Raw genomic sequence first — 16,952 nt, 5'->3', positions numbered from 1 at the left:
GCCCTAAGTGTGATAGATGTAGGCCCTCACTGGCAAAGTTTCTGTTAAGAGGTTGGGGATTTGCAAAATAAAAATATCAGTATTATTTCTATGAATTTTACTGAGAAAAACAGGCTGTCCAGAGCAAAATGGCAACTCTACATTCTTACAGAGCCCTGCAGCGTGTGTATCACATAATGCTGAGTGAGAGTGCTGGAAGGTCCCGAAGCCACATGATTGCTTTCCTCTGGTACTCTAAGTGTTAAGCCACAAAATCATGACTTAGTGTTTTGGATCCTAATCAGATTAACCTGGTTCTAGATCACACCAGAGGTAAATCAGGAACCCAGAGCTTGTTTTCAACCAGTTCCAGGGATATCATTATTAGTTACTCTGTGTGCTCTGTCTCTCTGCATCTCCACCTCATGTAGCACCTCTTCCTGTCCCTCAATGTATCTCTCACCTGCATCTCAGCCTGCAGTCTCTTCTCATCAGTCATACATCTCACCCTGCAGTCTTTCCTCTCATGGGTCTCATGCATCTACATCTCACCCTGCAGTCTCTCCTCTCATGGGTCTCATGCATCTACATCTCACCCTGCAGTCTCTCCTCTCATGGGTCTCATGCATCTACATCTCACCCAGCAGTCTCTCCTCTCATGCATCTACCTCTCACCCTGCAGTCTCTCCTCTCATGGGTCTCATGCATCTACCTCTCACCCTGCAGTCTCTCCTCTCATGGGTCTCATGCATCTACATCTCACCCTGCAGTCTCTCCTCTCATGGGTCTCATGCATCCACTTCTCACCCAGCAGTCTCTCCTCCTTCTATTTCCTACATCCATCTCTCACTCTCTTCCCATCCTCTCCGCGTCTCCCTCCGTGTGATGTAGCTGTCTCTCCTCCCTCTCCTTTTACCTAACTGCTTCATAGCCCTTGGCTTCCTCCTCCTGCCCCTCCTCTCTGCTATCTCTCTCTCTCCCTCTCTCCTGTCTTCTCCTCCCCTCCTCTGCCTGTCTTTATCAAGCCCTCTGATCGCCCTCCCGTGTGCTGTCTCTTCCCGGCAGGTCCGGTCTACTCATCCTCGGGGTACAAGAAGGCAGATGATGAGATGTCCGGGGCCACGTCCACTGCCGACCAGGGGGAGGCAGCTGCCCGAACCATCCTCATCAACCTGCCCCAGACATGCAAGTTCAGGGACAACAGAGTCAGGTAAGGGCAGGGCCACAATCTGTGGAAGGGAGAGGCAGCAGGGCTGCTTGGAGGGGCATCTGGGTAACACAGGGGGGCTGCAGCTTCACATCACATCAGGACCACTTTCTGACTGAGTGGGATTTGACCCAGTCTGGGGGATTAACCCTCCATGCTTAGAGTGACAGCCCATGGCACCAGCTCCAGATACCCCCTATCACCCTATTCTGCACCTGGCAAGCCAGTCATTGTACAGGGAAGGCTCCCCCTGATACAAACTTTCCATACACTTCCATCTCCCATCCACAGATACATGAATACAGTTTAAGTGTGTTTCCGAAAGTTGCTAATTCATATATTATTATGTTTACAAATATATATATATATATGATGTTTGCTGTCATATACTTTACCTATTGTTAACTGATGCACTGCTGGTTTTATTTATATAATACTGATGACCTCAAGTATTACACTTTTTATGGAATGTGCTTATTATGGGTGTTCGATAATAATTTCTTTACACCGGATAGCGTGTTAATTAACTGTGCATGTATAGTTTATATACAGTATGTTGGTTTGGTGCTATGGGGCAGCTTTAATGCCACGCTGCAAACGCTGGCCATGGCATGGTTGGCATACGTAACGTGTATTATGAGTCTAAGAGCATGGCTATTATATGTGTTTGAAAGGATGAGCCATGTATGTGAAAAGTCCTGGCGCAGTCCAGCAAGGACATTCCATTTGTTTCCGAGTGAATATTTCATATTCAACAAGACCCAAAGTGTTTGCTCTATGAGTGGGACTGAATTGCCAAAGTGGAAGTGATCTGGGACAGGGATGGACATGGTGTTTCCTTCCAGCTGTTGGTCAGCTGCAGACTCCATGGTTCTCTGCTGAGGATCATTGGGATCTGACATTCACTGGCCAATGGACTACTGCTCTTTCCCCATGACTGGCCTAGAGATGACATTATAAGATCCTGTATCATATATAACAGCATATGGTAATCTTTTACACCCAGCAGTCCCTTATTGTTACCAGTTTCAGTAATCTCATTTATGGCCCTTGTCTCTGTGTCAGGATTTGTTGCCAATTTAAGCATAAATAGTATTCATTAAATAAATGTGTTGAAAAAGAATTAATTTCTTAATAATAATAATTGGTGAAATTCCCAAGTGTTTTTTTTTCACTTAGTTTAGCAAAATTTTTTTTTAAAGTATTTTTATTTTTTATTTTTATTATGTTCATAGAGATCCTCTAAATGCATGTTTTGAATGTTTCACCAGTTAAGAATATTTAATAGGTTATTTCTCCATATAATGAGCAAAATTACTGAGTTGCTAAAATTCTCTTGAAAGCGTTGTGGATATCTCCCAGAAGTATTAGTTTTGTTTTAAGCCTGATCCGTCAAATCATCATTATTATTTATTGATTTCTATAGTGCAATCTTTTTCAGTGCTCTACAATGGGATATAATATTCACTTATCTATATATAGGGTGAACCATGTTGTGTATCATATAATTTCATAAATGATGTCCACTTATAAGAAATATCTTACACATTATATCCACAGTTGTAAGTTTGATTCTTAACTAACATATATGTATATATATATATATATATATATATATATATATATATATACATATATATATATATATATATATATACATATATGTTAGTTAAGAATCAAACGTACAGCTGTATACACAGTATATATAAAAAAATATCTGTTTACAGTTTATATTCTGCAATATGAATGTATGTATATTAATATATACATATAGCTATATATATATATATATATATACGTACTATATACGTACACGCACTTGTATTGCAGAATCAGAAGATGATGAAAAAGCACCATAAATTGTTATTGGCGTCTATTCTTATTTGTCAAATAATTTGGAGCCTTACTGCACATTGTTTCACTTACCCTACCTGTTTAGTAACATGCTGGTAATAGCGTGCAATATGTATGAGACGTAAATATACACTTTAGGTTATATTTTGTATAATAAAATCATTTCAGTGGCAGTGGTGGTAGAAGTATCCCACCCCTTGTCCACTTACTAATTGACAATACAGATATTTGTAGAAAACATAAAAGGGAATTCTACATTTGGAACATTATTAATGTCTAATAGCTGGATAGGAACGTTTGGGGAACGTCTCTGGTGTACCCATGAATGGGAACGTAGGATATATTTTGTCGAGAGACCAATTTAAAGTCCAAGATACAGTACGTCCTTTACTGGGATACCCTGCTGTCCCAGCAGTTTTTGTAGAGTAATCAAGAACCTTACTGGGGGAGTCCTGTGTGTATTAAGTAGTGACGACTAAAGAGAATCATTCTTTATTCTGCCATCTTCATAGGTAAATGTTGTGTCGTATAATTAGTTATAAGCTAGGAATTTGTAATTGAGCTCCTGTCTTAAGCATGCTAGTGATTGGGTTGAGTAATGCAACAACATTTTTAGATCAGCTTTAAAGTTTTAACATTTAATTATTTTAATTTTGGAATCAGCTGATGTATATATATATATATATATATATATGTGTGTGTGTGATTTCGGGGGTATATCTATTAGGAGTACTTGAGAGTAAATCAGAGGCCGATAGCAGTGATATCCTAACATTATATATTTATATTATACCAAAGTGAACACGCAGATAACAAGAAAACTGAAAAAAAGAGAGCTTCCAGAGTTATGTCTCAGTTCCTTGATTTCACTATACATTATGAAGGACCAACCCCAGGGCGTTTCTGCTGCCCTGTATGCTGTATAGTTAAATCAGTCTCCCTACCCATTGAATTACACATTATACACAGCCAGCTCAGCCCTTCATGGTCCTTTATAATGAACAGCGAAGTGAGAGGGTTAAAACAGCTTTTGTAAAATCTCCTGCCAACCGTCCCAAATAAATCACATAGTAGAGAATATAACAATTTTAGATGAATGCAAAGAATATGTCGATGGGGCACATTTTTGTCTGACATCTGTAGTATAAGTGTAGTTAGCTATTTGTTTACTTTGTGGTCTCTTTGTATTTTATTTATTTTAGTATAAAACAAAATGTACTACACCACAAATCCATTCTTTTGCAGAGAAAAGTATACAGGCAACGGCATATTTTTTTAAAAAAATAATTCCAATTATTAATGCTGCATATGTGTTTGCTGTACTGTGTATGAGTACTGAATAAACCTTACATACATAAGGCATGGGCACTATGCTTAGCATAGACAATGTATAGAAATTCAATATTTCAATATTTCACTTAAAATACTGGTAACATTAGTGTAGCTTTCCCTGTTTTAACAAAAAATAAACTTGGTTTAGAAAAAAAGATGCAGCTGCCTATCCCAAACTACCCTTTTATTATGAGGAATTTGAAAGGATATTAAAAAAATATCAGTTTCTTATTATTTGCTTGCCACTAATACGTGACTGTATCGGTGGAGCGTAAACCTCCTTACAGAGGACACGTTAGAAGCGTTTCCGTATCATACACCTGTAAATGACTTATACTTATTTCATAGAACCGGTCTGCTATAAATAAGAAACAAAGACAAAATAATAGATCTTTAATGATTTGTCTCTTTTCTCCTCTCTTCTTTTTTTCATTTGGTAGGTTCTGGAATGTATTTTATCTTAAAAATCTAATAAAGAAAAAGATAACATACTACACGCATCAGAAACCGCCCTTCAGGGCGTCAAGAATATTCATGGAATGTTATTTCTTAAAAGTCTCAGACCATATATCACGTTCTGGGTGCACACTGCTTGTCTTTAACAATATTTTTATTTAACATGAGATGTCTTTTTGTGAAAATGGAACTACCAATAAAATGGAAAGCTCGTATATCACAGAGCATCGTGACAGCTCTGAGACGGATGTGACTAGGGGGAAGGATTCTGCCGTGACCCATAACATTTTTCTGCGATGCTAAAAACTTCTGAACAACTTTATTAACACTTTGCTGTTACACAATGAACAATTCCTGTTAGTCTGGAGGCAGTGTAGGAGCGGTAGGGTAGCTGTAGATTTATGCACATGGTGCTTACTAAATAGACTGAAAGGAACGCTCCAGCCACCGCATGAACGTTAATGCACATAAGAGCTGAGTGGTCCCTTTACATTTTTAGTAACGTCCCCCTTGCAAATCCATAAGGGGATTCTACAGAATCTTAAATGTCTTTCTAGACTAGGGGTGTCAAACGTCTAGGTCTTGAGGGCCACAACCATACCTGAGAACCTTCTAAGACGCTTGAGCTAAGACGCTTGAAGTATTAACCCTTTAATAGCCCATGGTGACGATTCTATGTAGTAGCTAGCCAAATGTGTCAACCAAATGACTCTACTGGTCCTCATAGAAACCTTGACTGGTCATCACATAGAAATCTCCTGTATTCAAGCAGGGATATTAACCATAACATACTGGGCACAAAAACACACATTGGAAGCATTATATATGATCACAGCAGAGTGGAATAGAAAGGAGTCTGTGTAACCCTGGGAATCTGCCCCTTGACCCTGAGATTTGGTCAAAACTAGACTTGGGCGCCAGCCAACACTTGGTGTTCGTCTTCGTGGGGAAAAAATCTTCGTATTTCCACAAATATTCGACCGTTCCTGTGTTCGGGGAAATATTTGTGTACATTCTTCATGTTTGTTTTTTTTCTTTGTTTTTTGCCGTTTTTTGTAGAAGGGGTTAATACAAAACCTGCACTTCATTGGTTGATGGCAGACGAGCCCCCTGCTGGCGACCAATAGAGTCGCTCGTACGGACCTTTAAAATCCTGGTGCCGCAACTTGGCCGGGGGAGACTACTGGTCTCCTCGCTCCAAGAGTTAAAGGTCCATACGAACGACCAATAGAGTCGCTCATACGGTCTTTTAACTCTTGGAGCGGGGAGACAGCCCAAGTTAATCCGTCAGGAGTTAAAGGGCCATGCGAGCGAATCTATTGGTCGCCTGCAATGGCCTCCTCTGGCATCAACCAATTGGAGCCCGCCGCTCTTAATAAGGCGTTTCGTAACTAATCCTGTGTTGAATTTGCTGATTCAAGGAACACCGCTAATGACGGAGCTGGCCAATACATGGCTGTTTATTCTGTTTAAATATAATGCCATAAAATTATATTTTTTTATTTGCAAGAGGATAATACAGATATACAAACTGTACATGTCCTCTATTTCTTAATGTCAAGATAGGGGTTTTTAGAAATTCCTGCTATTTTTCTGCTTTATGTCAAGAAAATAGTGATGACTCCTTTTTAGTGCAAATATAAACCCATATTCAAAATTGGATTTTCTTTGCTGAAAGGCAGATGGTACAAAATCTATTTTAAGCTTAATTATAACCAAACATACAAGGGGAGGTTCCCATAAACAATTAAAAAAAGTACAGATCCATACCTCTGAATATTTCAAGACGACAAAGTGGGAACTTTTTCAAGGGCTGCAGAACATTTTGATATGCTCATACCCACCAAACATCATGAGCTCCTTGAAAAGGGACATTAAGTTTGAAGAACAAAGGGGGGCTGTGCCTGCCAAGAAATTAATTGATAGCTGGGCTATTGGAAATTTTTTCATATGTTGGTGACTATGCCTGTTAACACTGATTAGATCCACCATGGATGTGCCTCTGAAATTTTTGATATGCTCTTTCCCACCTCTAAACTGTCGGAGATGCCTCCTGGAACAAATGAAAAGCTGGACTGCATTTATGGGTTACATCCATGTTTGGCTCATGCTACTTCATCACATGCATTTACATGGGGCAGAGCTTATGGAGTTGAAACACTTTGATTAAGTTGCACAACAGTCAAGCAAAGGCAAAAAAATACAAAAAATAAGCTTTTTGAGAACTTAGGTTTTAATTTATATGCTCTGTTTTAAGGTTGTGTACCATTTGCATTATAATTTAGTTGCCAGAGTTAAACTTATTGTTGATCCAAACACTGCCTTGTAATACACTAAACAATTTACCATGATATTACTGTTTTAATATTGATATTACTAATAATACTATTTAAATTCTATATTATATGGTGTACTTGATTTAGCAGGGTGAAGGCTCTCCTCACTTGTCACCTCTTCCTTTTCATGTCTACAAGACCTCACTCGTGCTGCCCCGTATTTCTGGAACCTACTTCCACCTAGTCTAGTCTATGTCATACCCCTTGAATATATGTATTGTAAGAAACGCTGAGTAAATTGTTGGCGCTATATAAATAAAAGATAATAATAATAATAATACTAATAATAATGTGTTCCTCTGGAGTGGACAATATATAATTTTCTGCCTGTAGGGGGAGCTCTGAAAAGTTTCATTACTGCATTGAGCTAATGGGAAATTTATACGTGAATAGATTTTAATAAAATTCAAAAGGTTTGCCTTCCTTTGTTTAAGAAAACTGTATAAACATTTTCTCAGGGGCAAGTCTTTCCTTTTTCTAAGAATAGAATGGACCATTTTTGTTGCGAACCATGAGTGATGAATGTGATTTTGGTAATGCCTATGAGCATCGCTGTGTCACAGTGGTTAATGTATTTTTATTGGGAGTTACCATATAGTCATGATCCCTTAATCCTGTCATTAATGTATTCTCTACATATTAAGGAATGGTTACTGTTAAAATGATTTAAAATATTAAGATGATCTGTCTTAACATGTGTATCTCAATGTTTGTTTCCAACCTTAATGTTGTTGTTAATTCTTACTCTCTCCTGTTGTAATGGCTCTACAGAATCTGGCATAGACCTAAAGCTATCCTTTGTCTTGGATAAGACCAAGGATTGATTATGGTTGTTAAAGCAGGAGAAAACCTTTAGACTAGGTGGGCTGAAGGGTTCTTATCTGCCACCAAATTCTGTGTTCTATAAATGTGTTCTATGGAAAATAGAGTTTTATGTTGATAGCAATTTTAGTATTTTTAATGTTTTACACTCGTTTTTAATAATAATGTTATTACATGTATTTCCAACGGTGCAATAAGTAGTGATTCAAAGGTAATGGTAATGAGTTCAATGTATATTTGATTATTAGATAAATTAGTAAACTTGGGTAACAAATGGCTTATTTGAATATTAAGGACTGGTGGCAATCCTGTGACTGGGAACACTTCTGCAGGACATCCAATATATAATCCTTTAACACCCTGTCACGTGTTAAAATAAAGTGAAAAACAGAGAAATCTTAATAAAAATAAAAATATATAAAGCAAAATACTTCCCTTTTTTTACACTGCCGCCGCCCAACAAAACACTCCTCTCAGTGTTCAGAAAACATACAGAAACAGCAATCGGGCGCATGTGTATATAGGAAAAAATAAAAATATATCTGATAGTGTGATAACGTTGTTAAAAATCAATATGTGTAATGAGTATATGCACTCACAAGCATTGCCGGTGAAAGAGGCTCTTCAAAGGTAAAAAACAATTCTTTATTCTTTAAAATCTATAAATATAGAAATTAAAACAACCACATAGTGCAGTAACTTCCTGTGATGTAATAAACAAATGTGAATGCACTTACAAGATGGTTGACTTCAAATGGTATGTTCAAAAAAGTCCAAGGTTCAGAAAAGGAAAGACAGTCCTCACGTAGGTGCGTATCTCTGGTCAGGAAATACCAATCCTCCTCTGTGTAGTCACTGTCTCACTAAGAGGCGAAACGCGTTGAGAATTTAAAGAATAAAGAATTGGTTTTTACCTTTGAAGAGCCTCTTTCACCGGCAATGCTTGTGAGTGCATATACTCATTACACATATTGATTTTTACAAACGTTATCAGATATATTTTTCTTTTTTCCTATATACACATGCGCCCCGATTGCTGTTTCTGTACATCCAATATATACATTTTTTATTAATTTAAAAAACCCACTCAGCACATTTGGAGAATAACAACTGTTAGTTCCTACTTGCAATGGTCCAGCTTTTAGATGTGGGCTTCTAGAATGTATGAATTACCCTATAGAACTTTTTTTTTATCCTGGTTACTGTGGACTGTCGTGGGTTATCCCAATCATGTATGTGTTGGTTTTTTTTTTTACATATTTGCTGGATCGTCTATGTGTCCAAGGTGGATGGTGTAAAAATTGCTGTTACATATTTCGTATTTTTTACTTTACAAGACCGAGGTTATATAAATAAAACTCCTGCAAACTCCCCGTTCAGTGAATAGACTGAGAATATTCACTAAAGGAAGAATTTTTAACCATCTATGGCCAATAGGTTTAACTGCCAACTGGAGTGTATTATATCACTTAGAATTGCCCATTTAGCTCCTTTACTTTGCCTCCCTCGTATTATTCTAACACACAGGAACCAAGAACTAATTCAACTTCACCAGAAAATGATTAACCTGATAACCCTTTCTTTCCTCATCTAGTTTCATGGCTCCTGATTTCTTTTAGTTTGAAAGATCACAAGCAGGTCCTTTAGGCAGCGTCTTCAAATTCTCATATATCTGTATGTCTCGTGCATCCTGTACTCTATCGGATACAACATTTTGAATAACGTTTAAAAACCTATACAAATTATAAACAGATCAGTAGAAATGTGCCTGGGTTTTGGATTTATACCCATCAACTATTGGTTTTGTATGTTTTATTTGCAACTGGCGTCCTGAATTCAGATAAATGTTCTGATGAATTTTAATTAGATTGGTTGAATATATTTAGGGTACAATTAACCACTCGTATAAACAGAACAATCCTTATGCCGCCCTTCCAAGTGTTTCTGGAGTTTTATAAACATTGATTAGTTAATCAAGCTCAGCGTCTGGGACTTTTCCTATTAAATATTTCATATTTCAAAATATATTGAGATGCTCCATTAGAGAGTGGATATTTTCAATTGTCGGGTTCTATGAAATACAAATGGATGCTAGAATCTGCATGTTTCCTGATTTCTGGGTCAGAATGTTCTGGTGGAATCCAGTGATCTAAGTTCTGGTTAGAAAGCATTTAACTCAATAGTATAAGACACTCTCCAAACAAAAATGATAAAATGCTATGTAATTTGTATCTGAAGAACATGAATTGTTCTGCACATGCAAAGCCCTATAAATGATGGCAGGTGGGCCTGGGAGGTAGTGCATCACTGTCATCGCTGCACAGGCTCACAGTTTCTGCACATGTACAGTATGCATTCTCTGGTGTCACAGACCGTCTAGATAACCTCATTGCCATTCCGGTGTATGTAGCTTCATAGACTTCTGTGTAATGGACATGCACTGTGTCACGGGTTCTGTAGTCACGCCTAGAGATCACCCAGATGTATCCTCCTGTTGCCCCCGAAATCACTTCCAGCACCAGTCAGCATGCGCACCTTGGAACCCTGCTATGTGTACCCAATAAGTAGACAACTCCCTTCAGTTGAGGACAGCAAGAATGAACATTTTATTGAATAGAATATAGCATACTTATCCACAGAAACATCAAGACAGCAGCCAGGTTTTAACCTACAGAACAAAGGGTCTCAATCATATCATAATGCAATTAAATGACATCACACAAGATTAACAAGACTTAACTAGAACAATTTAACAACTAACTAACTGCACTAAGGTGCAGGGAAACAATGTGCCAGGAACCTGAGATATACATTACAGGGAACATGGGGGAGAAAGAAATCTATGCAACAGCAGAGCTTTCAAGGGGGAAACGGGCCAGGGAATGACCTCTCCGTCTCTGGGTTGCTGGTTCTGGACGCATTCATAAGAAAGTATAACTGGGTTAATGATTGATTGTAATATTACCTTTAATGCAATTAGGACATTTAATAATTAGGTGTGAAAAACACTTTACAAAAAGATCAGATGTTTTATTCAATTTTAGTGGCGCAGCAAGTAAAACACTAATATAAAACCACGTCATTAAGATTACAAACACAATCCAGCATGCACTTTACATACATAAATTAACTTCTCAAATTATAAAAAAATCTGTATAAATGTATAATTATTTACTACTTTGCTGCTCAATGAGCTGAATGTAAGGGAGATCTCTCTTCTCTCCAGTATCACAGTATTCATGGGTACAGTTTTTAATTTTATTTACACCTTATAACCAAAAGTATGTCGACACCTGACCATCACACCAACACCGCGGTTAAAATGTTTTTGAAAGAAAATCGAATTTTGTCCACTAAAATAACATGAAATGGATCAGAAATCCTAGCGCAGCCGTTATTAATGTTGTAATGACTATAGTAGCTGGAAACGACTGATTTTAATGGAATATCTTCATAGGCGTACAGAGGTCATTTATCACTCCCATCACTCCTGTGTTCTAATGCTACGTTGTGTTCACTAATCCAAGTTTATGTTTAAAAGGCATATTGATAGAAAACCCTTTTGCGATTATGTTACAGCTAGAAATGTCACTGTTTTCCATGAAAGTAGCCAAGCGACCCCAAACTTTTGAGCATGCGGATTTTTGAATTTATTGAGAAATAACATTACATTTATGGGATGCACCCTCTGCATTAAACCAGGTTTCTATGAATAGATTTACTTGTCTTGAAACTAATAAGGTTTCCCCAGGTAACGTATTACCCATCAGACTGTGCCCCCACCCTAGGCACCTAAAGGGTTAAAGAGCGACTCCTCGGAGAGCTTTGGGCATTCGGCGGCGCTTGGTAAGAAGGATCTTTTTAATGCTGCATTTGGTTAAGAAAAATGTTACGTTTGGCAGAGAACAGCCGCTTTAATAATGCATGCTGATTCGGGATTTTCATTGTCTGCGATAATATAATGCGGGGTGGATGAGGTTTCCACGGGTGACGAGCGCTGTTGTTTGTAACAGTTTTTTATCTTTTATGTGGGGTTTGCTGGTCCTTATCTGCCTGTCAGCTTTCCTGCACAGCTTCTCAGTTTCCACAATGCGCGCCCCAACACAATAGTGTTTTATTTGCCCGTGAAATGATCTTTTTTAGTTTTGTGGCCGCTGGTTATGCTACGTCTCTGCTCGGCTACGATAACGGCAACGATGCTGGCTGTTCTCAGTTGATCTGATACAACAAATATATTTCTCTGTCAAAAGCGCTTATAGGAGACATCATTATAAGAAGGAGTTGACAGATTGGATAGTTTATTGACACGTTCATAAAAGAACCCATACATTTTCTTGTCCCTTGATTGTATGTATTTTTAAAGATGCAGTTCCACCTACCGTGCTCAATGATGAATGATTTATTTATATTGACACAAAACCAGACACTGATACATTGATTTTATAGTAATCAAAAATAATTTTATGTGATTAAACCTTCAAAGGAACGTATAAAATGACAGATCTGAGACATTAATGTATGAAATAAAATGTCTGTGTATGTTTTAATATGTTTTATGATACCCTTTATGTACGACTATAAAATGTCTAAGCAAAGTACCATACAGTATCAGCTTGTTGCATATATATATATATATATATATATATATATATATATATAATGTATTGCATTTTTATGGTTTATAGTATACAAAGACATTTGGGACATCATTAATCAACAGTTTTCTATGATTTCTTTATCGTAGCATTATTTCAAGTAAAAAATGGATAAAGGTTCTGGGTTTTCAGGTTTTTACTTGCATTATTTTTGAGGACTACACACAATCTGCTAAACCTGGTTACCTGGAGCTGTCCGTCTTCTGCTCTTTATAGCGTCAGGAGGGTTGTGTATATGTGATTAGGCAGCAGGGTTAGGTACGCATTGGGGCCGGGGCCGGGCAGCTACATTCTATAGGAAGTGGAAGCATTTTTACTGCTTATTGTTTTTTTATACTCTCAACTGAGACATTGTATACTTTGATATTAATATTTATTTTATATATATACTTAATTATTGATTAAAAACTGGGCTTTTGGAGACAGAGTTTATCTTTCAGACTATTTTAGTGTCTTAATATAAAAATAGCCTTGTGTATTAGCATTTCCTTTCAACCTTTAAAAAACTGTATGTATTATTTTTTTTTAAATCAGTTAACTTATCCTTTCTTCTTTCTTCTTTGCCTCTCCTACAGCACGGCCAAGTACAGCGTGTTAACCTTCCTACCTCGATTTCTCTATGAGCAGATCAGAAGAGCTGCCAATGCATTCTTTTTATTTATTGCCTTATTACAGGTAACATACTTTTTTATTATTTAAAAAAATCTCTCTTAAGATTTTCCAAAATCCATACTATATACGACAGACACAGATACAATGACTGTTCATAAACCAAAGCGCACATAGCAGGCAATAAGTGTATCACTTCAAGGGAAATAACTTCAAAGGCGGAGATTCGGGATTCCAATAAAATATAGCTTTATTGTAAAATGAAAAAAATATATGCGTAATACAATATATAATCGGAACATATTGTACCCTACCTGCTGTAAACAGGGAATTGGCGTATCATTTTTTTTTTCAACATACTATCCCATAATTAAACATTTTCAATATGAAATAACAGTGGAACAAAAAGAAACAAGAACAGGTATGTAAAAAAAATATCTATAGTCCATTCAAAATTAAGATCAGTAGGTTTGTGGAATGTCCATGTGGATGTGTTATAACTCTCAGCCCAGTCTTCCAGACAAACACCATGACTCCATGCAGGGCCGGCCTTTGGGGTGTGCGACCTGTGCGACTGCACAGGGCGCCACACTCCAGGGGGCGCCGCCGCCGCCGCGGGGTCCGCTGCCGCCCCCTCTGCACCTAAATGAAAACATTGTTGTTTTTTTTTGTTGTTGGTTTTTTTAACTTTATTTAACATCCTCCATGTTAAATAAAGTTTTTTTTAGTTTGAAGGGGCAGAGGGGGGGTAGTTTGAAGGGGCAGAGGGGAGTAGTTTGAAGGGGCAGAGGGGGGTATTTTGAAGGGGCAGAGGGGGTAGTTTGAAGGGGTAGGGGGGGTAGTTCGAAGGGGCAGAGGGGGGTAGTTTGAAGGGGCAGAGGGGGGTATTTTGAAGGCACGGGGGGTAGTTTGAAGGGGCAGAGGGGGGGTAGTTTGAAGGGGCAGAGGGGGGGTAGTGAGGGGGGGCGCCAGAGGAGTAGTTCGCACAGGGCGCCGGAACACCTAAGGCCGGCTCTGACTCCATGACTATGATCGTTGCGGCATACGTTAGAATGGCTCAGTCTTAATCGTTCTGCCTAATGATAGTCTATAGAGAAAATGGCTTCACTGGCTTTGCTTTAAAGAACCAGCTCAACGTGTTGTTGTTTAAATAGTGAAAGTCACCCACTTATCGTTACTGTATACGGCACTGTGCTTAATACTAAAAAATGTCTATGGGGCATCCCCTTTAACCTGTTCAATCATTTCAAATCAGAACATCTCCACTGGCAATGGTGGGATGAGAAATGTTTACCCGCAGGTCTTCGATGATTAGCATTTTAAACAGCATTAATATGTTCCAAATATTGCTGTAAACTGAGAAATCATAGTTTTTTCTCAGTTTTTTTTTATTCTTTCTTTCTTTTTTTCTCTCTTTCTTTTCTTTTTATTCACTAGCCGGTTAACTACTTCTTTCATTTTTTTCCCTTAGCCAGTGAATTGCTTCTCCTTTCTTTTCTTCCAGTGAAATGTACTTCGGTGTCAGTGATAACCTTTTAGCACCATAACTACATCCAGTTATTTTATTTAGCAAAAATGTGGAATCCTTTGACGCAGATAGGGAGCAAAGCTAAGGCATAATTACTAAGAAAAAAAAAGTGTCACGGATGCAAAAGATAATGAGAACCAAAGCTTGGAAACATGGGTTTTCCCCTTTGTATTAGTAAATGGTTAAATAAGTTATTTATATAACGTTTTAGTAAAATGTACTATTTTCCAGTATGAAACACGAATTTTCTTCTTATGCGGCCGGTTCATATGGTTTGTTTAAAGCTTTCATGATGAAATTAAACTGCTTCCTAAATGTACAAAGAAACCTGCTTTTCATGACAGTTACTTTTAACTCCTCATCAATAATTGATACAAATGCTGGTAAACGAAGCCATCCTTGCGCTTTCGTGAGGACTGACCGAGTCCCCTGTTTAGGGAGGTGATCACGTAATATATCGTACATGCCCACGGCTCTTGAACCCTCTGCTTCAGGGGCTCATTCACCAAACTGTGCAGAGCATTTAAACTCTAGTATTTCACCTTATAAACTTTAAACAGTCCTGTTACTACCTGTTTACTAAATAGAGCGAGATTGAAAGCTTCTCCATACCTTTTCTTTCTGTAAGTCCAAAGTGTGATGCCCTGCTTCTTACGTCCTGTGTGTATACCAGGAGAGCAGCCATCTGAATATTTCCCAACATTACCCCTTCCCCAATTGTTAAGCTGCCGAAATGTTAAAAAATGATCCCACTGCAGCTGACCGGAGCACTCAACCTTCAGCAGATCCCCGGCATTTCCCTGCGTTTGATCGCTGCGACCACCAATCACTTGCACAGATAAAAAAAAGGTTAAAATTAAAAATAAAATTATTTATTTTAAACCTGGGTCTTGAGACCACGGAAAACAGTTTGTTACTGTTCTCTGTCTCTTTCCTTATCACTGTGATCACGTGAACAGTATTCCTTGGTCCTAATACCCATTAAAACAAAAGAAAAAATATATTTTTACCTGACAATAAGATGGTTAATTTTTTTGTGCATGTAATTTATTTTATGCATATTGGATAGTTAGTGTGGTAAATATTAGTTAATGGGGAACTAGTTAAGGTCAGGTTTAGGGTTAGGTAAGGGTTTAAAAAATAGGAATAAAATAAATGAAAATTATATAGCAATATAGTGTGGTTTTCAAACCAGACCATATTAATAAATATATTGTGGTATTTTTTTTTGCATTTATACTAGCTGTGGATAATTTATATTTCTGGCAATTATTTCCTTATTAGATGGCTTCCATTGTCTAAAATCATTTGCATGCGGACTCTTCCAAGCTCACAGTTGGTTACATGCAAATCGTGCTTTAGAATCGCAGCGTATGTTTGCTTTGTGCAAATTTAGAGAATTTTAGAAACGGGAAGAACTGTATAGCTTCTGTTTGTAATGTTACATGGCATCGGATTGACCTTGTATATTACTGTTTCCCTAGTTTGATAAATTTAACACTTGCCTAACAACTAAATGCCGCATTAGAAATGTCACCCCTAGTACTACTAAACCTACTAGTTCGGTGGTGTTCTATAAATAATAGGGGGTCTAGTTAGATGGGGGATGATTTATAATATATGCCGAATTCCTCCCAATAAATTCTGTTAGTCGATGGTTTGGGCTTTCTTTCCAAGATCCCCTTTTCCTTTGTTTCTTTTATTTGTTACGCTAGACTTTTTAAAAAAAATCAAATCTGTAAAGGCTACGTTTTATGGTGGAATATTTCCTTTTTGGTGAATTTGATGCATTTTCTATGTACTTGTGTGCAATGTACGATTTTATGTCCATTCTGATTTTGTTTTGTAGCAAATTCCTGATGTTTCTCCGACGGGAAGATATACCACTTTGGTGCCCTTAATTTTCATTCTCACAGTGGCCGGCATTAAAGAAATCATTGAAGACTATGTAAGTGACCTCTAGGGAAATAGTAACAACCACTTTTTAACCCCTTAATGACAAAATGCATTGTTTTCAATGGGTTTAGGGACCGCCCATTGTCCTTAAGGGGTGAAGCAAGGATACATATTTAACTTACCTTGACACTTTGTTCATGTAGTTCTTGTTATCTGTGTAGGATAGAAGTCACCAGCCATATAAAGATGTTCATAGTTGTCAAGTTTTAAATAGCTGC

General features: G+C 37.7%; 1 protein-coding gene across 2 annotated transcripts in view; it reads left to right on the top strand.

Moving 5' to 3' along the window:
* The first annotated feature begins 1,046 nt into the window (after positions 1 to 1,046).
* Positions 1,047 to 16,952, top strand: part of LOC149288965 (phospholipid-transporting ATPase IB-like) — a 232,119-nt gene continuing 216,213 nt past the window's right edge. Inside the window, exons 1-3 of one of the 2 annotated variants that reach the window (XM_089491122.1) lie at positions 1,047 to 1,189; positions 13,217 to 13,316; positions 16,628 to 16,726. In XM_089491122.1, the coding sequence (XP_089347248.1) occupies positions 1,089 to 1,189; positions 13,217 to 13,316; positions 16,628 to 16,726 (300 nt within the window). In that variant the 5' untranslated portion in view covers positions 1,047 to 1,088. The remainder of the gene's footprint in view (positions 1,190 to 13,216; positions 13,317 to 16,627; positions 16,727 to 16,952) is intronic. The other variant, XM_089491123.1, reaches the window with a different exon arrangement.

Source organism: Sceloporus occidentalis, unplaced genomic scaffold (assembly GCF_023333645.1).
Source record: "Sceloporus occidentalis isolate IW3139 unplaced genomic scaffold, rSceOcc1.0.p SCAF_49, whole genome shotgun sequence".
NCBI lineage: Eukaryota > Metazoa > Chordata > Lepidosauria > Squamata > Phrynosomatidae > Sceloporus > Sceloporus occidentalis.
The sequence above is the reverse complement of the archived record's forward strand: the minus strand, read 5'-3'. Positions and strand labels throughout refer to the sequence as shown.